Source organism: Alligator mississippiensis, chromosome 4, assembly GCF_030867095.1.
Source record: "Alligator mississippiensis isolate rAllMis1 chromosome 4, rAllMis1, whole genome shotgun sequence".
Classification (NCBI taxonomy): domain Eukaryota; kingdom Metazoa; phylum Chordata; order Crocodylia; family Alligatoridae; genus Alligator; species Alligator mississippiensis.
In genome coordinates, this window is record NC_081827.1 from 67,788,203 (window position 1) to 67,810,931 (window position 22,729).

The 22,729-nt window shown below is 42.4% G+C and overlaps 1 protein-coding gene across 11 annotated transcripts in view; it reads right to left on the reverse strand.

The window, feature by feature from the left end:
* Positions 1 to 22,729, reverse strand: part of GRIP1 (glutamate receptor interacting protein 1) — a 594,076-nt gene that overhangs the window by 64,342 nt on the left and 507,005 nt on the right. For 6 of the 11 annotated variants that reach the window (XM_059726065.1, XM_019493240.2, XM_059726064.1 and 3 more), the window contains 4 exons: positions 15,806 to 15,953; positions 13,984 to 14,153; positions 11,136 to 11,291; positions 10,291 to 10,446 (listed from right to left, as the gene is read on the reverse strand). In XM_059726065.1, the coding sequence (XP_059582048.1) occupies positions 10,291 to 10,446; positions 11,136 to 11,291; positions 13,984 to 14,153; positions 15,806 to 15,953 (630 nt within the window). The remainder of the gene's footprint in view (positions 1 to 10,290; positions 10,447 to 11,135; positions 11,292 to 13,983; positions 14,154 to 15,805; positions 15,954 to 22,729) is intronic. The other 5 variants (XM_059726069.1, XM_059726067.1, XM_059726068.1 and 2 more) reach the window with 3 other exon arrangements.

A 22,729-nucleotide genomic window follows, 5' to 3' on the forward strand; every position in this document is an offset into this window, starting at 1 on the left:
TTGCTAACTGAACAAAGACAAATTTATACTAAGACTGTGGGCCCTAACAGAAATGACGGTTTGTCATGCAGTTGGGCCCCTGAAGGCGCTCTATAGCCATGCCCTGACAGAAGCGTATGGCTGCAGAGCACTTTAAAATGCCTGATTGTGAGACAATCTGAACCCTCATTACATGAAAATGCTAATAAGCTAACTGCAGTCATGATCTCCAGCTTTCACATTTACTACAATAAAGACGAGAAATGGCCATTTACTGCTTTTAACACTTTTAGATTAAAAATACAGATACATTTAGAAACGTTATCAAATGACCCAACAACCTTCTAAAACAAGGGTGGGCAAAATATGGCCCATGGGCTGGACTCGGCCCACCAGGCAATTGCATCCATCCCACAGGACCCCTCCCTAAGCCCTGGCCCTGGGCTGCCCTTCTGCAAGCCAGAGCATCCCTGCAGGAGGTGCGGCTCTGGCTGCTAAGCAACTACCCCCCACTCACCTCAGCCTGGCCTGATCTGCCACCAGCCCCAAGCTAGGGGTACTAGAGACAAGAAGCCTCTGCCTTGTAGAGGCTTTTGCCTGGCCACCCTCAGGCTGTTTCCATCCCTCCGTCTGCAAAAATGGGAATTCAGGTAAGGGGCCCGCTGGGGGAAAGGGGTGGGAGCACAGGGAGCCATGCACTGTGGGGCCAGGCTGGGCTGGCCCTTCACCCTGATACCACGTGCAGCTGGGGACTAGGGTGGGAGCATTATCGGGCCAGGCTGGACTGGCCCCGCATGATGTCACCACTTGCAGCCAGGGACTTGGGTATGAGCATGGTAGCTACATGTTATGAGGCTGGGTGGAGCTGGCTGTACACCCTGCCACCATGTGCGGTCACTGCCTGGGATAGAAGCACAGGAGCTGTGTGTTATGGGGTCAGGTGAGGCTGGCCCCACACTCTGCTACCACATGTGGCCAGGGGCTGGGCTGGGAGTGCTATTGGGCTGGGTGGGGCTGGCCCCGCACACTGTTGCCATGTGCATCCAGAGACTTGGGTGGGAGCTGTGTATTATGGGGCTGGGTGGGGCTGGTGCCATACGCTGCCGCCACCTGTGGCCAGGGACTGGGGTGGGAGCACGGCGACCTGTGTGTTATGGGGCTGGGCAGGGCTGGCACCACCTGCAGATCCAGGGACTGGCACATTTCATGGACTCCAAGGACCACCCCCCACATACGCATCATCTCACATACCCCACCCTCCACCATACCCCCAAACATACCCATACTCTCTTTCACCCAACCATAACCCCATACCCCCCTCAACCACATACCCCACACCCCTCCACACCCACTCCCAACCCTCCTCCACACACCCCACCCACCATACTCACACCATGCACACACATCCCCCACACCCCACCACACATACACCCCTTTACCCCCACACACACAATATATAAGAGTAAGAGTATATTTTGAGCTGTTATGCAATCACAAGTTGTAAACAAATAAAGCACGACAAAAATATTTTTTTAATTAAAATTAAAATAAGTTATAGTAAATGTATGATTTTTTTAGTATATGATATGTTTTTTTTCCAGCTAAATTCATAGATTCATAGATGTTAGGGTCGGAAGGGACCTCAATAGATCATCGAGTCCGACCCCCTGCATAAGCAGGAAAGAGTGCTGGGTCTAGATGACCCCAGCTAGTTACTCATCTAACCTCTTCTTGAAGACCCCCAGGGTAGGGGAGAGCACCACCTCCCTTGGGAGCCCATTCCAGACCTTGGCCACTCGAACTGTGAAGAAGTTCTTCCTAATGTCCAATCTAAATCTGCTCTCTGCTAGCTTGTGGCCGTTATTTCTTGTAACCCCCGGGGGCGCCTTGGTGAATAAATACTCACCAATTCCCTTCTGTGCCCCCGTGATGAACTTATAGGCAGCCACAAGGTCGCCTCTCAACCTTCTCTTGTGGAGGCTGAAAAGGTCCAGTTTCTCTAGTCTCTCCTCGTAGGGCTTGGTCTGCAGGCCCTTGACCATACGAGTTGCCCTTCTTTGGACCCTCTCCAGGTTATCCGCATCCTTCTTGAAGTGTGGCACCCAGAATTGCATGCAGTACTCCAACTGCGGTCTGACCAGCGCCCTATAGAGGGGAAGTATCACCTCCCTGGACCTATTCGTCATGCATCTGCTGATGCATGATAAAGTGCCATTGGCTTTTCTGATGGCTTCGTCACACTGCCGGCTCATGTTCATCTTGGAGTCCACTAGGGAAAGGGATCTTGGAGTCCACTAGGACTCCAAGATCCCTTTCCACCTCTGTGCCACCCAGCAGGTCATTCCCTAGGCTGTAGGTGTGCTGGACATTTTTCCTCCCTAGGTGCAGCACTTTGCATTTCTCCTTGTTGAACTGCATCCTGTTGTTTTCTGCCCACTTGTCCAACCTATCCAGGTCTGCCTGCAGCTGTTCCCTGCCCTCCGGCATGTCCACTTCTCCCCATAGCTTTGTGTCATCTGCAAACTTGGACAGAGTACATTTGACTCCCTCGTCCAAGTCACTGATGAAGACATTAAAGAGTATCGGTCCAAGGACCGAGCCCTGCGGGACCCCACTGCCCACACCCTTCCAGGTCGAGACCGACCCATCCACCACGACTCTTTGGGTGCGACCCTCTAGCCAATTCGCCACCCACCGGACTGTGCAGTCATCCACATCACAGCTTCTTAGCTTGTTCACCAGTATGGGGTGGGATACCGTATCGAAGGCCTTCCTGAAGTCTAAGTATACGACATCCACCCCTCCTCCTGTGTCCAGGCGTTTCGTAACCTGGTCATAGAAAGAGACTAGAAGACTAAAAGGTAGCAGCACCCTCCCTCCCAAAAGGAGTAATTCTGGGGCAAGTTGGGGCACTTCCGGTAGCAAAGGGCAGGGGTTAGGGGGTGGGACCTCCAGTCCCAAGATGGCGACCAGGGGGGCACACCACCCATCAAAGGGTGAAGCTACACCAAAACTCATTAAGCGGCCCTCCAGCTGAAATAATTGCCCGCCCCATTCTAGAAGTTTCTGGATCATAGCTTCCAACTTCACACAGCTTTGTTTCAACAAGCTCTTTTCCTTAACATTAAACCACAATTATTCTACTCATTGGCCACATCCCTGTTGCCCATCCATGTCTCAATCCCTTCTTCAGCAGGCATCTATGTAGCTCAATAACTTTCTCATTGTTTCTGCAGATGCCTAAAGAGAATATTAACGGTCCCACTATTTTTCTTTTAAGAACAGTTAAGTGCAGGCTTAACTTTTAAGAATAGTCACAGATGGCTTAAGGTTAGCACTATTAACACTTTAACAATGTTGGTGCCTAGAAAGTAAACGTTGTTAACATTGAAGTAAAAGGAAAAATATCTAAATCAACCAATAAATTTCCATGGGGCGGGGGTGGGTGGAAGAAGGGGTGGCACAATGCTGCCCTCAAAACCTACTTGTACAGTTGTAAGATGCCAACCTCTGTGGACATCCACGCAGCATTAAGGCTTTGGCATCTGTGAAAAAACTTCTCGAACCTGTATGTTTAAAAATGACAGCAACAGGGACCACACAGTACCACATCCAACTGCCCGAGTGACATCGAAAAGGCTCTGTAAATGGGGGAGGGGACAGTCTTTGCATGACAGATCTGTCCCTTGAAAAGTCAATGTCTGTGTGTGGGTAGAAATAACTTCTGTATATGGTAAAAGGGGAAGAACAGTTAAGGCTATCAGAACTCCATCTTAAATGGCATTAAGGATAAATGGAGACAACAGGTTGGTTAGGGCCTTCAGAAACTGAGACAGTTTGGATAAACATCTGAATGTCTGGATGTTTCTTAGAACTGGGCTCCAAATCTCTGGATGTCCTCCTGGTCCTATACTTTGTCAGGAATATGACTGGAAGCAGTCAGAGCCTCTGTGTGAAAGAATACCCTTTAAGACATGAGCCACAATGAAACAAACAAGCATGCTTACTCCTAGGCCTAGTTTACTGCATGCTTCTATACATACAGAGGACAATGAGATTGGCTGTTACAACAACTGCTTTCAGTGCAAGTTATTAAGAATGCTAAAGGCTGGTTTGCTATGTAGATATGCAATGTTGAGTTTGGGGCAACATATTTCTTATTTTTATCCTCCTAAATGTCAAAGAAGCAGTACCAAAAATATTTAAAGGGGATTAGGAGTATTATTTTATTAGGTTAATGTTATATTTGGCAGGGGAACATTGAAAAAGGTAAAATAGTTCATATTTTTATATGCAATGGATTAATCAGCTAGGAGTAACCAAAATATGATAGATGAGGTCTTGTGAAAACCAAATCATATAGACTCAAGTCCAGCCCTAATTTCTACCAGGTGGGTGTCTATGGTAACTATTACATAAGCTCTTGGTACCAGTTTGTGTCTAGGCATTTATATAGCTCCATCACAGCTTTTGGGGGTCTAAATTTTACTCAAACAACAATGATGTTGTTTCCATGGTAAGTAACTGTCACAACCCAAACTTGTGATTTTTTGTTTGTGTGCGCTTTGGCACCACTGAATTATTTCCCGCCAAATTGCAGCTTCTTTGCACGGTGGAGATTTCTGCTGCAGAGGAGAACCCTGGTGCAAAGGAGAATTCCCGCCAAATTTGTAGCTTTCTTTGCAGGGTTCATTTCTCTGCTGCAGAGGAGAAATGCTTGTTGCAAGGAGTTCCTGCCATTCGTATTCAAATTTGTGCCCCACCATTGGCTAGTTCTAAATTATTCCTACGTGGCGGCTAGTGATTGGCTTGCTAGCCATATAAAAAGCTTGAGTGGTTTCCGCCCAAGTTGGAGGACTCCACAAACACCAGGAGGAGGAGACTTCACGCTGTGTGAAGATCTCTAAGCACTGTGGATCCTCACGGACCCAATGCATTTCAAGCAGGCAACAGAGGTCTGATCAGCCTCTAGCCTCTCCCCGTCACCGAGCGCAATCCCGACGTATCCTTCTTCCCTGCGCGCACAAGTTCCACGGAGCCTAGCAAACTTCGTGTGAGTGAATTGTGAGTGAATCCAGAGCTCTTGTTTTTTTCGAGTACTTTCTTCGGTTGGCGAGACGGGCTCGCGGTTTAGAGCCTCCAACCGGATGGGCTAGAAGAGTGTTCACGGGAAGGAACTCTAGTCCGCCTCTCTTCTTTTCTATCTGCAACTGTAACTCAAGCAAGTTTTCCTGCCTGCACCGCGACCATCTTCGGTGTAAGTAAACAATCTTTAAATCAACCATTACGCCTCTGTGACTAATTCTAGCCTGTGCGTGCCTTGCCACCATACGGTCTCCTCCGGCCCTGCGTGCCAGGGCTGCTGGCCACAGCCCGCATGCGCAAAGACGGGCCTGGCTCGCCCCCGGCCCGCACAGTAACATCCTTCAAAGTTGAAAAGGAACAGGAAGCTTAAAGGTGAAAAACAAACATATTAAGTGGAATAAATAAAACGTGATGCAAGAGGAGCCTTCCATTTTTATAGCTCCAGTTGGGAAGCCCCGCAGAAGTAATGTGCCATTGCAAACTCACAGCAATGAAGTGTTTATTGTACCTTACCCAATCACACTTTGTTATCACAAACATGGGATGATTATATAAGTTATGCATGTTTTCTTAAACAAGAAGCAATGAAAAATTCAAAGCATTCTTTACTAGTACATTCTTTTCTTACACCTCAGGACACAGAAATGCTAAAACTTGCATTTAAAAGATAGCACAATCTGATTGGCTAGAAATTGGTCACAAAATCAAAAATATAACTTGCTGTTGCCTTAAACAAATGGCAACAGTCTACATCTGGCATAAACTTGGGTTGTCAAACAGGGACATAGCTAATTTCCATAAGCTCCGCACAAGAAGAGCAGTCTTGTCCAAAACCCTCTACTTAGCAGCAGGAGCAGTCATTTTCCTTAAGGATCGTAGGAATTCCTTCACTGGATCACACATAAGGTTTATTTAATGTAGTGTCCATCTCCAGGTACAGCTATACTGTAGTGTACTAGACAATGCTATACTACAGTGAAAAGATATATGATTACTTTTAAATTACCTGGTTCAGTGGCTGGTAACAGTTTAGGTACAGCAGGACAGAGTTCATCATTGGTTCCAAAAATTCCCCAAGAAGTAGAGTAAATTAGACTATACCCTCCTCTGTGCTGTGCATGGGACTGCAGTATGGACATACTTTCTGAAAATGTTTATTACTACTTACTTATGTGAAAGGTGTCAAACAAATATGGAATGACCTTCCTCCCTTCCCCCTTCATATAATATCATCCTATATCTAACAAAGATTGTTATAAACTTTGAAGCATGAAGATTAACATCCTTTCATGGTTGGCAGCCACCCCCCAAAGCTTTCTAAATGCAGAACCATTCTTAGGAAATTCCAATTGAATTTCTTATGGAATTGAAGAATGACATTCTCTCTTACGCAAAGGACTGGTACTAAATCCATGAACCACGTAAGTGGCTATTTTATGGGCCTTATATTGGTCCTTTGCACTCAGGTGAATTTCATGGAAAGACTTCTATGAATTAAAAACAATTCCTAAAAACATAGTAAAACAAGTCATGACTGTCACCAGGGTCTATAGCAGTAATAAAATTGCCTCAGGTAATAAAAGTTTCTTCAACTGAACAGACAGACCTCTGCTTTACAATATAGCAGAATCTAAGGAATTATTTTGCCATAGGCAGAATTTACTGTTACTGCTCTCCAAAGCAGTATTTATGTAATAATCCCACTATTTTTCCATGTCTGGTCATATACATGCACATGCAAGAGAGAGGGCATACATACTTTTAAATGTCTAATTTCAGCAATGCCTTATTAGGGATTGACAGTTTTTCAGATGATGCAAAAGAATGCATTAGCAGGTCAATACAGGTACTGCATTAAATGGTTGATCCGATAAAAAAATATATCTATTTAAGGCTGTGTACACACATTCAAATAATCTGGGAAAATTCTCCCTGGTTTGGTCTCCTGGTAGAGAAACTTACCCAGAGCCATGTCTACAGACATTTGAATACTGAGGCCCAGGAAAGCAGAGAGCTTACAGTGCTGGCACTGTTCAGCCAAAGTGGGCCCCTGTGCACACATCTCAGTGTGCTCTGCAGGCTCCTTTAGTCAGCCTGGTGACAAGATAGCAGAAGTGCATAGGGCAACCCTGACTGGCCAACCCAGACTGCCCGTGGTCAGCTTTTGTTTCCCTGCAGCACAATGTGGGGATTGAGAGGGGCACGAGTAACATACTGTCTCCTGAGAGAAGGGGGGAGCGGAGGTGCTGGAGGATCAAGTTCTCATCTGAGAGAAGCCACAGCATGTACAGATATTCACTCTCCCAAGAGAAATTCTCCCAGGAGTGATTTAACACTGGCTGTTCCCAGGTTATTTTTCTCCTGGCATGGCCATTTTTACTCTAGGAAAAAAAGCCTGAACAACTGTACACTCATGGTTTCTCCTGGGAGAGCAGCAACTCTTCCAGGAGAAACTGAATATCTGTACAAGGCCTAAGAGTATAGCTACCTAAAAAGATTTGCACTCCAAAAGGACAAGTAAAGAAAAAAATCCCCCTCAGTTTCACATGGGGCTCTTCCCCACAAAAATCAAAGCTGATTTACTTTGGCAAGAAACTGCCATTTTGGGGGACAATAACAAGTGTTTGCTTAAAGGTGATGGTTAGTGCTGTGGTGGAAGTCCACAGTTTTTACTCCCTAGATTAACTTGTTTGTTAGAGAAAACAGTTAAAGTTTATCTTTGTCCAACAGTTCCAAACCCACTGACCCTGAGGTTGGATAACATGATACTCAAGGGGCGTATCTACATGTGATGCTACGTTGATGTAGCTTGTTGCTATGGTGACATAGCATCGGTGGGCACAAACCACGATGCTGACACTACATCGCCACAGCAATGAGCTACGTCGCCATAGCTCATCCCTATGGCAATGCAGCATCCAAAAATAACCATGTGCCGCCGGGACTGTGCACTACCAAATGTACAGTCAGGGGCATGTATAGATGCACCTAAGGTTGCCTCCACCACTATGTTTCTATGATCTCATCAGACTGTCAGTTGGACCAATCTTATGTTTGTGCAGAGCTCTGTTTAAGTCAATGACAAATGTATGTTTTTGTGAAACAAGGTTTCTATTTTTTTTCTGCAAATACAACCATATATTAAAAAGGGAAGCATATAAAAACACAAAACTTAGCAATAATGTTATTGTTCTAACTGAAACTCACAAATGCATTAGCCAATACTAAATGTCATTATTATATCCTTGAAATTCCATGCAACTTTGCAAAGTCTGCTTCCTTAGACTTTTCCTGAAAGAAAAGGGGGAGGGGGGGTAGATGGGTCAGCTAGGCTGTATCTAGGTTTTAGATACAGTCTTATAAACTTAAAAACGTAAAAAAATTAGATAATTAAACTTACTAACTTGAGGACTTGGGGGATGTGTAAGCACAAGGTGAATTATCTACCTGTCCACCTTATTTTTTAAAATTTTAGCCATGGCAAGAGCATCCAGGTAATTCTATCCTGACAGTTTTAAAACACAGGAATTTTGGGAGCTGTTCTATTATGACCTGTATCCCTGAGATACTTTTTATCAAAGGGAAAAAAAAAGCTAGTTGTGTTCAAATAACTGACATGATGGGAAGAGATTAAAGAATCCTAGCCAGTGTGTGTCTTGCCTATTGGAAACATGCCCTCCCCTCCTCAGTTTTGTTTATCATTGTCATTCCAGTGGGTTCATGTATGATGCCTTTTAAAATTCTGTGAATAGCAATAAGCAAAATCCTGGAATCAAGAGTTATCTATTGATTTTAAAAGCACTGAGTTGCATTCCAAGGGAGTCCCATGCTATTACTGATATGTGCATGTAGGTTTCCTGTGGTTCACCCAAGTGTAAAGCTATTTATTGGGCTAACTGGAAAAAAGGAATTTTGTTTTACAAAACAAATAATGATTTCAGCATTTGGCATTTCTTTTGTTGGGATGAAATTAAGACCTTCTTAAATGACTGTCATGAAAAATGACAGCGAAAAATCGAGTGTGTTCCCAACCCCACCCAGACTACTCAATAGCTCAGTATCAGAGACCCAGGTCTAAATCCTTGCAGGAGATTTCAGGGAAAACACTTGAACCAAAGTCTCCCATATTACAAGTAAGTGGCCTAAACACTAGGTCACATAGTCTCTTTCTCTGCCCTGGTGAATACTTAAAATTCCATATAAAGTGAAACAACCTCAGCAGAAAAAAACTGAGAACCCTTCACCCAGAACAAGTAATAGTTCAGGTGTTTGGACACCTGCCTGGGACATGGGAAACCCTTGTGTAAGTCTCCATTCCAAATCATGGAGAGCAGGGACTTAAATCTCTCTCTCACATATCTTTGGTGAAAGCTGTGATCTCCAAGTTAATGGCTAATCTGGTTTTGCACAATCTCTCTCTCCCCCTCAAGAAAAGAAATACATTCCTGAACCAGACATTGATAAAAAAAAATAAAATAAAACCCATAATAAAAACTGTAGCTGTGAAGATCAAATAGGTGCATGACTTAATCAACGCAAACATCCAAGGTAGTTTGGTGCTGTTAACTCTAAAGTAACTTTTACAGAAAATTATCTTCGTCAGAACTTCAATTTTGGAACTGTATTACTGCAATCTGATAAAACAGTCCTCACTATTATCTTCTACTTCCCACCATCCACCAAAACATGCATATATCTTTAAATGTATGTTCTATAGTTAGAATAGCTATGATGCTGGGGTAACAACAATGGAAAGCTGAATCTGCCAAGAGTCTATTTTTGAATGTTTAACTATGAATTCTATTCCCAAGGGAAAATGGGGAGAAGGGAAAGGAAAAAAAGAATTTTAATATCACTTTCATTACTGGAACTGCAAACCGATCCAGTATTTGTTGAGGCAAAGTATATGGTAATAATATATTATATTATTACATAGTATATATAGGTAACAATATATCCATTATTAATATAGCAATCCATACATGGTATATATACACCTATACAGTGGTTATTCAAGCTAGATGTATTCAACTCATGCTACTCTTGGGTATTCAACAACACTACGTACACTGTTGTCTCCTGTTTCCCAGGTCTAACACAGAAACCTTAATAATGGTCTTTCTCTGACTACTTCTCTTTACTACAGTTACTTTATGCCTGGGCTCTGATTTTGTTTCCCCAACCCCTATTTCTCACACATTTCAAATACATGCTGTTATCACCTACACGAGCTTTTGAAGTCCTTTTTTTTCATTCTCCGCCTCATCATTGTTCCGCGTGGGCTGGTGGAGTAGAGGCTGCGAGGTAAGGTCCCCATGTTCAGGGAACTCAGGCTGTATGCGCTCATGGAGGTAGGAGAGAAGGATGAAGACACCAAAGCTGCTGTAAGAAATGGAATACTTGGCACATCGTACTCTATCTCAGGGACTAGTGTAGTACATGCCTGTAACTCTCTAATGAATCAGACAAGGTATATGGCACACAAAAATGATTTGTGTGTATTTAGTAACAAAAAAATCTGTCAAACTTAGTAAGTGACCCTATATAAAATCACAACCAGAATTTCAATGCCCTGTAAGCTATGAAAGTACCTAGAGAGTAGCAGACACACTATAGATAGAAGCATAAAATTAAAGAGTTTCTCTCTTACTTTAAGCAAAGTACATAAAAAAAGTATTTTAGATACACAACCATGAAGCAATGTAAATCAATGTGCCTGGACACATTGACTCCAGTCATGCCTTCTTGCTAGGTGATTTCTGATATCAGTTTTGCAGGCCATTCTTTGTATTCAAAGCTAATGACCTAGTCATATTGCTGACAAATTGGGTACCTGGAAATTTTAAAGCTTTTCTCCATCTACAAAGGCTGTTGATTGCAGAGAAAAAAAGAGGCCTGAGATGTCAGAAAGACCTTGGCAGGGCAAGTTATGAAAAAAGTGACACCATAAAACTGAAAGATTTTAGTGCCTGAAATGAAAAAAGTTTGAGAGGGAGAGGAGGGAAAAAAGGAGGAGGAGGAGGAGGAGGAAGGAAAGAAAAATGTCAGGAGGAAAAAGTGTGGAACATTACGAAGGCCTTTTTGAGGAGGAGTTTTCTGGCATTTCAAGGCTGGCATCCTGCAATGGTCAGGGTGGTAGGTGTTATAATGGTGATAGGTGAGGAGGCTGCTGTGGTTGCTGGCACAGGAATCCCACGCAAGTTGCCTGTTGCTCCTTTGAACCTTCACTGCCCGCATGAAGGGATGACAGGAAATCAGAAAACAAAAAGGACCAGAGAAGAGGGAGAGGTAACTGAATTGCATAAATAAAAAGCAACAAAAATGAAAGCACTTTGAAAGATAAATAAATAAATAAACATATAAATAAATAAGCAAACAAGCAAGGAGGCTTTGTCCCTTCACTGGCAGTCAGGGATGGAAACTTTTTGTCATCTCAGAAATAATACTTCTAATGGCTTTAAAAAAAAATATAGAATAGTCTCTCTCATCTCCCTCTGACCTTACCAGCTTTGATTAAAACTTTTTTTAGAAAAATACTTAAGAAAACATTATCAAGATATATATGATCACTAATTAAAGCTTTGCAAGTCTCTACCCGCATTAGTTGTACTCATATATATTAAAAAAGGTACCATAAATCACTGTTCCCACAATGAAGTGATTTACACGTCAGTCATCTCAATTTATTGCTTTGACATTTTCATTTTGCCAGCATCCATCACTGGCATTATATTGTCCTGGGGAATAAACTACTTCTCTCAGCCATCAGCAGAAAAATCCTATCTTAGGGTCTGATTAATCAAATCACAGGAAAAATCCAATGTCACTATTTATTGTTGTGCAGTGAAATTCTCAGAGGAATTATTTCTTCCTAGATAAAAGTTAAGGCCATGTTTGAGTTCTTCTCATAAGCACAAGTCTGGGATGCATCTTAATGAGGCAGGGTGGCCAACATTTGTATTGAAGGGGGATGTAAGGAGGATGTGTTGGCCAACAGGCCAAAAGCTCAGTGGAGCAGATTAAAGATACCTCATTTTTAGATTAGAGATGAGCTACTCTGTACGAAGTGGCCTGTACACTCTGAACAAGATGGAATACTGCAGGGTGGAACCTGTATTTCCTGCTGGCTGCACTGTTGTATTAACCAACCAGGGTAAGGATTTGGCTGTATTGTCAAACACTGTTACATTCAGCACATGAACTCTGCTATGGACAGAAAAAAAGTTATAATTTTTCTCTACTTTTTGTTACAGAATGGCTAATCTTATAACTGGCTAAATACATCAAAGCTTTTATGTCTAAGTAGGGTTTGCCCACATAGTGGGAAGTGCCATTACTCAAAGGGTAGATGAGGCAATGGAAAAGGAAAGGAACATATTTGACTTGGAAAATTAAATTTAAATGTGTTTTTCCAACAATATTGTAGAAGCCATGTGAGGTTCACTTGTACTGAAATTAGGACATTCAGTTCCAGAGTCAGGCTAGAACCATTTAGCTTCTCTTCACAGTACAATAGCCTGATGTCTGAACAGCTCACTGATCTACATCTAATAGAAGTAACCTCAAAGTGCTTTATGAAAAAAACAAATATAGCAAGGAGGATGACGTGACCAAGAAAATCCCAGAAACACTCGTAACAACCTGAGTGAGGCAATATATTTTAATGCATCAAATTTAACACAAATCAAATTCAATTGATTCTTCTTTTGATGCCCTACCCAGACTGTGTGATTTCTGAGCTTTAACCATGGCATAAAAATTAACATCTGATAAGGATAATATGGGCAGTGGATTTTCCTTATATTAAGGCTGCTATGAGCCCTAATTAATTAAAAAGGCTGTTTCCAGCAAGAAGTTATCTGGCAGCCTTTGATTTCTCCCTCTCTCTCTGGTTGTATTGTGGGTAGGTATAATAATTCCTTATGAGGTTGAACGTTACCAGTAATATAAATTAAGTTTGCTTGGATTGCAGAAAGACAGCTTAGATTCTATGAGACTTCTGTAAAAAATGTATAATATATGGCTTTGGTAAATTCATTAATAATTTGAGCTATTCCATCCTAGACTGTTTTACTGCTATACTAAAATTTATGGGGCAGCAGAAGACAAAGAAGTGAGTTTGGCTACCTTGTATGAAACTTCTTGTTTAATTTGGTCTCCTTGTAATGAATAAATGTTCTCCATTTTTTTTCGGGATCAGAAATTTATTTTCATTAGACGTGAAAAAGGAGGACTTTTCCTTAAACCCTGGCATAACATTTGTAATATGAAGAAGCAGTAAACTAAAAAATGGCAGGGACTTTGAGGAAACTGTACATGAACAAAAACTACTGTTGATAAGCATCTAAAATGAGTAGTGAAGTAACCTGATAAGTACCTTTGAGAAATATAGCAGGTAAGGATTGGTTTATCAATAAGGGAAATTCAATTTTTGTTTCCTTTTGTGCATTTTTGAGTACTTGGAAAAGAAGTGTCAAGAACTTATCTGAGCTCACAGAAAGTAGCTGAATCTATAGTCATTCATTCAGAACACCTTTCCAAGTGAATATGCTGCCAAAAACTGGTAATGGTAGGGTTTTTTTATTCACTAAATTTATAAATACCTAGCTTGATTTTTTTTTTCATCTGCCTACAAAAGTATAAAACCCAAATCTCTTTATGTTTGTAAATGAGAAGTATTTACCCCTCATCTTTAAGGCTCTTTGAGGGTAATCTGTGGTAAAATAAAACAAAACAAAACAAAACACAGCACACAGTTTGCAGAAGAAATTTTCAGGAACACAATCTGGGCAACTGGAAAATAACAGTATGTACGTAATTGGTTTTACATTCATTTTCTAGGTACCTCAGCAATGGTAGATGACGTGAAAAGGATTAAGTAAGACTAGAGGCAGAACCCAGGACTACACATCCCCTTACCATGTTCTGGCCCTTTTAGTGCCAGTCGAGTCTGATGGTGAGGAAGAATCTCAAGTTTGACATTATCTGTTGCATTAGCCAAGAACTGTGTTGCTTCTGCTAATGTACAGTACTCCATGCTGGTGCCATCGATGGACAGAATATGGTCTCCTACATGCAATGCACCACATCTGTGGAAATAGAGAAAAACTCAGCATGATGAAGTATGCTCCTTATTGGGAATATAAGTTTTACAGCCTTCAAACTGCTCATGACAACTATGAGTTTTTTGCTTTTTTTAAGAGAAGAATTCATATATCCATAGGAACTTTCACTGTTTAAACTTTAAGTCTATTAGTACAAATCTTAAATACAAGTCAGTAAATGCAGTATATGCCAAGACATCACTCACAGAACTGGAATGGGGTAGCTGACTATTAATATATGTGTGAATGGCAGCAGAATAAAATGACAAGAGCTTAAGGAGATTTAGCTAACTTGCTCATATTCCTCACACAAGCACCCAGTTCATCATTTTTTGAGTTATTCATATTCAAACATGTATTAGTACAAAAGCTGTAAATGAGGATGAAATTATGCAGTAGTCAAACAAATAATGAAACCAGGGCTAGCATGGTGACTCGAGGAGTGGGGTGAGGGGGCGGGGAGGTTAGGGGCTAGCTGCTAAGTCTTGCTGCACTCAAGAGACTGGCTACTGGATGAGTTGAGCAATGCAAACACAGCAGTCAGCATCCCGACGTACCAGTCAAGTGGACAGCTCCTTTAATTGGTTACCCCCTGTGGAATGGGAAAAAAACAGAGGGAGAAAATTAAAGCATCCTGCACCATTGAACTGGAGAGCGCCCCTGGATCAATGGCCGTCACTCTCAAAGGGTCTGCTGTAGGGTAAAGCCCACAGTGGAGCTGTAGACTCACTGCTACAAGTGGGTGCCACCAACAGCACCATTGCTAGAGAGAAATTACAAGGAAGGATGACTGGAGACATGCAGGAGAAATCTGCTGCTGAAACATAGTCCTTAGGGATTTTTTTTTAAAGATCCAACAGCTCCCATATAGAGACTAGAGCCTCTAGGGGAAAACAGCTAACAATTTTTTCTCCAATGTAAATATAACCTTATCTGCATATGGCGGATTTTTTTCAAATGGAGCTGAAAAGGTGATTTTCCCCATCTAATACTGCAAAATTACTTCATAATAAGGAAGCCAGTCCTTCTAATACCTCAGTGGTATTCTAAAATATTAATAGGAAAGAAATCCAGGTATGTGGAGTTCCATTTCACTGTGCCATGAGAATGAATGATGCATCCTAAAAGAACACTTCAAGGTTGCAAAGCCTCAAAATTTACTTACTTTGACAGCTGTTCCACACTGTGGGACTGACTTCAAGAATTCCAGCAAGATATTTATTTTTAATGTTAATCACAGCTGGAGGATTACATTTAAAACAGTCAAGCAAACCTCTACATTTTCTGCATGTCACAGCATATACAAACAGACTGAGACATGCCAGAGAACAGTATTTCATTTACGGCATGACCTATAGTGCATTGGGGTTGGGTTGTTTTTCTGTAATTAAGGGAGGTGGGAATGAGCAAAAGTAAATGGTGCCATGAAATCCCTAAAACAGGCAACTGTCTGCCAAGATGGGTTAATTGTAAGCTTTAATTGCCTTTAGAACATCTTCCTTAGGCAAACTTATCTAAAATATCAAGGAAAGTTTTTTTTTTAAAACAAACAATCAAAACAAAACAAATAAAAAAACAAAAATAAAGATAAACATGGATGCATGAACCTGTAATGCAGGCTGTCCTGTAGCACTCACCTGTCTGCGATACTTGCAGATTTGATTTTGTCTATGACAATGACCTGTTTGTTGCAGCACATCGAGGTAGTTAATGCAACCCCAAGAGCAGTGCCAGGAGTTTTGGCAACTTCAACTAGCAAGGGTCCAGATGCTGTTGCTACTGAATCTGTTAAAATTAGACAAAAAAACCCCTTCAGTATTATACTAATTCATATTCTTTCCACATAAAATCTCCACAGATGCTATTATTTCTTTAGACAGCAAATGAGTTCCAGAAGGAGCCATATGTAGCTTTATGGAATCAGTGGGTGTGCCTATGTTTTGGATGTGGAATGAATTAAATTAAGTGTAGCTGTGTAAATTTGGTTGTTGTGGGTGTTTGGAAGCTTATGCTGGGCAAAACTATTGCTGAAAATGCGGCATACATGCAAGGTGCACATCTGAGGTGCACTAGCAATATGGCTCAATGAGCACGCAGAGTCAAAATTCAGCTGGGACACAGATTAGCTAGTTCTGAAGGACTAACGCTGAGAAAATTGTGAAATGCTCCTATATCTGAGTGAGAACAGCACATCTGTCTGAAGTGAATAGATTAAAAGTGCATAAATGTGAATGCTAGTTCCATCTTTTGTGGAGAAGGGGAGGACCTTAATCAGCAGCTGAAGTAGGAAAATCGGATAGAGAGAGGAACTATCAGGGACCCTGCAGGGAGAGAGGATAGAAAGTACAGTTGTGGAGAAAAGGGAGAACAGAAAGGGAGTGTGACAACTAGAAATACTAAGATTAATGTATTCAAAGAAAAGAAATGCATAGGGAGCCACGCTGGGGTATACGTATAATAAATACCCTGTACATGACATAGGGGAAGAACTGTCCCACATTTCAAAGACAGTAACTCAACTCAAATAGCAAGCAGAAAGCACTAAACAAAGCAGAAAGAAAGATTGGCAAAGAGTTCTTATTCGTGACTCATTCTTATTGGTGTTGAATTGCTAATTAAGCCCAAGACAGAAGTTTGTTAGTCAGAACAAGGGGGAAAACAGGCTGCTTTCTAAGTATCAAAACGAAGCATGTGACCATAGGGTGAAAACTAAACTACTAGGGAATTCCTGCCAATCATTATTTATGAATCAGCAAATGAGGTAAGTGGCAGGAAATTTGATTATGTGAAGGTGCATTTCAAGGCAATAACAAGAACACTCGGAACTAGGACAGAGGGAATGGTCTTAACCTGGGTCTCACAACATCAAGTCAGTGAAGAAAGTAGAAAACTAGAACTAGAGTAAAATCAATGGAAGTTCCACTGTGCAGGAGGGGACATGGCTCATAGAGCAAGGGGAAGGCAAGTGAACCTTTAGATATGACTGCCTTTCACACAAGTAACTGGGACTGAAATGAGGGGCTCATTATGTGGGCTTTAAAATAGGTGTGGGAAAGGAGGCAATGGGATGTTCTATTTAATTTTAAATAATTTACAACATATTTCCAATGCACATAATGACGGAATATGGAATTATGCCAGAGAAGAGGAAGAATGTGAAATGGAGTATAGTACTACTGTACCAAAGTATCAAAAGTGGGTAAAATGAACATGGATAACAAATAGAACCCAAAATATTAAGGTTGTAGACTAGTGTGCACACAGGTGTGGTGTGCCTTATAAGGAGAATATGCAGAGATTTAAGGTATATAGAAAAGAAAGGAAGCAAAGAGAAGTAAAAGGTGCTAGGTGGATAATTAGCATTACCTAATTATTCCTCAACAAGCCCCTGGGAAATGCTTCAGTATTATTCTGAACATAGACAAAGAACTGGGAAAGAAGAAAATTTTCAGATGCACTCACCAATTTTGGGTGCCTCAAGCTGCTGCCCAGGTGAGTCTTGGAGGGGGGAGGGGGAGAGGAGTGGATTTTGTACAGGTGCTGAATATCCAAAGCCACTACTGAAATCAGTGGAAATAAAGGACACTTAGCTTCTTTGCAAACCAGACCAAAAGGGCCCCAAGTTGAACTCCCCCAAAATTTAAGCACTGAAATGCAGTAGCATAATCAGGGAAGGATGGGGGAAAGGGGAAGCGAGGAAGACAAGTGGAGCAGTAGCCCTGACACTGGATTTGGGGAGATGGCAGGATACAAAAATAGTCACCACTGCACTTGGTGGCTGCCATGCCCCTGTCCAGGGCATAGAGCTGTCCTATTTTGCTTCCAAAAACATACTTTTGAAAATTCTGTTTTGTGTGATTAGCTGAAAGTCAAAGAAAACATTCCCCATAGAAGTGGAACTGGAGTTTAGGCCCGCTCCTGTGCTCATAGCACATTTTTTTCTTTGTTGCTTTTCTTCCCACTGATTTTTGGAGCTACAAAAATGCTTTTTGAGCATCAGTATCTCATAACACTATGTGCAGAACCAAGCAATTTTCATAAGAAGTATTGTTGTGAAAGGCTGCACCAAAAAAAGTGCTGCAAGTGATGAACTTTCACTGAGCACTGGGCCATCTAACAAGTTCTTTCCATAATGAATAGTTCCCCCTCAACAGCAGAGGAGAGAACAAGACGTTAATAATATCTGATGAGACTGAGTCAGTTTTTCAAGATACAGCCCCAGTGCTTGCAAAGTTACTTGTTATAGGCAAGATTAGCTTATGCCTTGGCATTATTTCCCAGATGTCTGTTAAGATGCATTGGGAAAGCAAACTAAGGCAGACAAGGTGAATAAATAAGATAACATTACAGAAAGCAGAAAAGACGAAATGGAGTGTGTCTAACTGAGAAAAATAAGCACAAGAAAAAGAAATCAGAAAGTGATAATCAAGTGCATATCCCCTGACAGAGAAGGATTAGTTTATCATGCAGAAGTAAAGTAGGGATATGAAAAATGAATCATATAGATATAAATTATTCATGTGTAAAGATGTTCCAGTCATTAAGATATTTACACCATGACTGAAGCACTTACACACTATGTTGATTTATTGGCTATGTAATTACATAAGATACACTGATGAATGTTTGCATGAAAAACATTCTAGTTTTTTTTATTTGTTAATCAGTTTTCCCACTTTTGAGCAGTGCATCTCAATCAGTACACAAGGCTTGATTAAAGCCTCCCAGAGGCAGTCAAATTACTTTCTGCATGCTAATAACAACCTTGCTTGGTTAATGTTTCTTCAGTTAAATAGCAGGCCACCTTTTCATTTGTCAACTTTGGGTTGCAAGCAAAAGGACTCTTGTTCTTGATATACTACTCCAATAAGAACAGGCAAATAGGCTTACATAAAATAAGCCTAGCTGCATGCGCTCCGCAGCTTTTGACGGCTGTACATGGAAGGGAGGGGGAGGCTGCTAGCAGCTCTGTCTTTTTTCAGTAATACTGTATAACCTCATGAATCTGGAGCAGCGGCCGCACCAGGAGCGGCAGCGTGAGGTGGTAGATGGCAGTGGCAGCTGCCGCATGCAAGCTTCCCCCTCCGCTGCTCTGGGACTGGCCACTGCTACTCCCCAACCTAGTGTAGTTTTAAAAAGTTCTGGATTTTGAAGAATTCCAGATATTTGATATCCGGATTGATGAGGTTATACTGTAATTTAATTTAAAGGATAGGCGCAGCATCCACTGAAACATACACAATACTCTTTTGTCTGAAACTTGGATACCTCATTGTATTTTTATTGTTAGTATGTTTAGTGTAGTAAATAGATAGCACAGAGTCTCCCAGAAAGTGCAGTCTTCCTATTGCCTGGTGGCACCCACAAGTTCCATATCCCATTCACTTTAAAGATGAATGCTTGCTCTGGCTTTTCAGCTGTTGTCATAGCGCATGGTTCTTTAACAAAAACCAATAAAAATGCTTTGAACTATAAAAGATCCTAATTCCTAAAGTGTGATCAGAGCAAAATTAACTGAGTTTTTTTAACCAGTCCCTCAAACTTTGCGATTTTGCCTCTACAGACTCGTAATCCTTAAATCAACAGCTCAAAAGATCAAAAAAGATCACATCATGCTATAATCCAGTGCTACACAGAACCAGTTCTTAGAGAGCAATGCATTCCTTCCCCGGAATACCCCTGTCTTCTCCCATACTGAGCATTCCTCTCTTCAACCAGTTGATAAGCCACGCTACTTGTGTGTGCAGCTATCATGCAACACCTCCCATAGGAAAGAGTTTCATTCTTCTGTCTATCCAGGTCCTCTTGCTCCTACTACTCCTTTAGCAAAATGGCATTCCCTAAGCTGCTGAAACCAAGGCTCAGTGTTTGCCTCTTGCTTAATATGTCTAATTCTAAGGGGGGGACCCCCTAAAACAATGTATTAAATTGTATCAGTTGTGAGCTTCATTAGTCAACATATGCTATTAAAGCAGCAATGCCGTCTGCAAGTTTCAAGAAACCCTGTGAGGAAAAGCAGCTGGCATTTACATAAACATAATCATGATTTTCAGCACCACCGTCCACATTAAAGACTGGATGTGCACTTCAAAAAGCAAAACAACAAAAAAACCATAGCTGCTGCACTTAAATCTGAGTGGAAGCATAAAGGAGCTAGTAATGAAAGAGGATAGGCAATGAGAAGAGGGGAAATTCCTCTTACTTCACTTTAGGCTCAGTTATGTGGAGACATTTACTGTGGCTAATTCACTGCCACCAGCATCCCGCTACCAACCCACTGCCCAAAAGACCACTTTCCTTACAAAAGTTTTCCTAGGGAGGGTGAATATTTCCTAGCTTGTTTCATTGTACTATTTGCAGATTAGAATCCAGTGGAAATTTATTACTTTTGATCTATCTTCATATTCCAATGCAAAGTGAATGGTTTCTAACACCTGTAAGAGCACACTAAGATGTGCTCTTCACTCCAAAGCTGCAAATCCATATATACCTTATATGGCAACTGATCCTCAGAATAACTCTTATTATCTTACACAAAACCAAGGGCAATTTGTCTGTTTTTTGCTACTTATGTGTGAAAACAACAGCTTCTCAAGCCTCACACTAATGTAAGCTTTAGCCTGAAAAAGAGGAGGGATGGTATTTGTTCCCAGCTCAGTTTCTGAACCTGCCAGGAGCTTTTTTGCATCTCAGTCACCACTGAGAGAGAGAAGCAGCAGTATTAACATACTCAGGGGGGAAAAAAAGAACCGTAGCTCACATCTTACCCTACTTTCCCAGCTGTGACTGTTCCAAAGCCAAGTGCCTTGTCAATATATAACAACTCTAACTTCAGTTGCATAGTAATTTTTCTAGGTATTACAAATCTCCTTTGAACACAAGGGAATTAATTATACTGCAGAAAATTTACACGATGAGTGGTGGAGCTGGAGGAGGCAATTTCAGCCCTCCATCTTAAACCATTGCTCTCCTGAAGGCTGATCGAAGTGAAAAACCAGGACACTGGATGGACGTGTCACAGAGAAGCATTTGGTGGGGGATAAGGGAGGTTGGTGAGGAATTAGAAAAAAAAAGATACACTCGTTTGCCTTTCCCATTCTCTTTCAGAGTGAAATTTGAGACACTGTGGAGTAAAGGGCAGCCTGGGTGAAAAAAAATATCTTCTCTTTTTGTGATTCTCCTCCTTCTGCTGCCTTCACCTATATGCTGCAGGGACCCCTGCCAGAAGTCATTCACCCACAGCAGGACACACAGATGTAGTGCAGGCCCAAGGATACGAGACAGGTTTCTTCAGAGCTTGCCAAGACTGTGGAATGAACTCCAAATAAACTTCATGAACTAAGACCCAGCACAAACTAAGAATCACCATAATCACACCAACTTCTGCTCTAAGTTCAGAGCATATTTTTCATCTTACCTTCTTTAACAAATATATAGGGCTGTGTGTGTGTGAATGCATGTGCGTGACTGCACATGCGCGTGTGTACATGCATGTATGTGTAATTATGCAAAAATCCAAATCCAAACCCAAACTTTCTGCTGCACACACACACTTCTCCCCATGAGTAGAAGATAAGAGAACAAACACATGGCAAATGTTAGTTACGTTGCTTGGCTTGCTGCTGGGAAGGCTCTCAGATACAGGCAACCCTCGCTTAACGCGGTTTCGCTTACCGCAGTTTCATTATAACGTTCATTTAAAATACCTACCTAGTTTCACTCAGAGCTGAGTGTGTTTCACTATAATGCTCAGTGGGGGCGTGGGAAGAAGCAGTGGTGGCGGGGGTGGCGGCGGCAAGGGAAGTGGTGAGTGGCAGCCGGCGGGAGCCCAGGGAGGGGTGGCAGGAGCCTGGGGTTCGCTCCGGCACGTGGTGCTGGAGCAGGTGGAGAAGAGCGATAGCAGTGAGAAGGGGAGGGTGGGGTCCATGAGCTTGGAGCCCAGGCTGGCAGGGCCCAGGAGGATAGGGTCTGCTCCGGCATGTGGTGCTGGAGCGGCCATCAGGTGGGGAATAGTGGTGGCAGCAGCAAGAAGGGGCAGCTGGAGGGCATGAGCGCAGGGTCTGGGCCAGCAGGGCAGCAGGAGTGTGGAGCCCAGGGCCAGGGTTGGCAGGAGTGCAGGGCCTGAGCCAGTGCAAGCTGAGCCCACAGAGCTCCCCCACCCCTGAACCTGCAGTTATCTGGCAGTGGTGGCTTGTCCCTGTGCTGGGTGCCCTGGAGGGTGCCTCCCCTGGGCAAAGCAGGGCGTGGGCAGGTGGATGGCCCCGCTACTTACCCCGCACCCAAGCCCCAACTCAGGCCCCATGGGCAGTGTGGGGCAGCTTGGGCCATGCACAGGTACACTGGTAGCTGGTGGGTGTGGGCCGGCAGGGGTCATCACAGCAGGGGAACAATAAGGCTGGGAGGAGCTGATGCCTTCCCTGGCAGAGCCCTTGTGGTGCCTTGCCGGGAGTGGCCTGGCCAGGGCTGGCAGGAGTGCAGGGTTGGTGGGTGGTGCAGAACCAATTATCTTTATTTACATTAAATCCTATGGGGTAATGGGTTCTGCTTAATACTGTTTCACT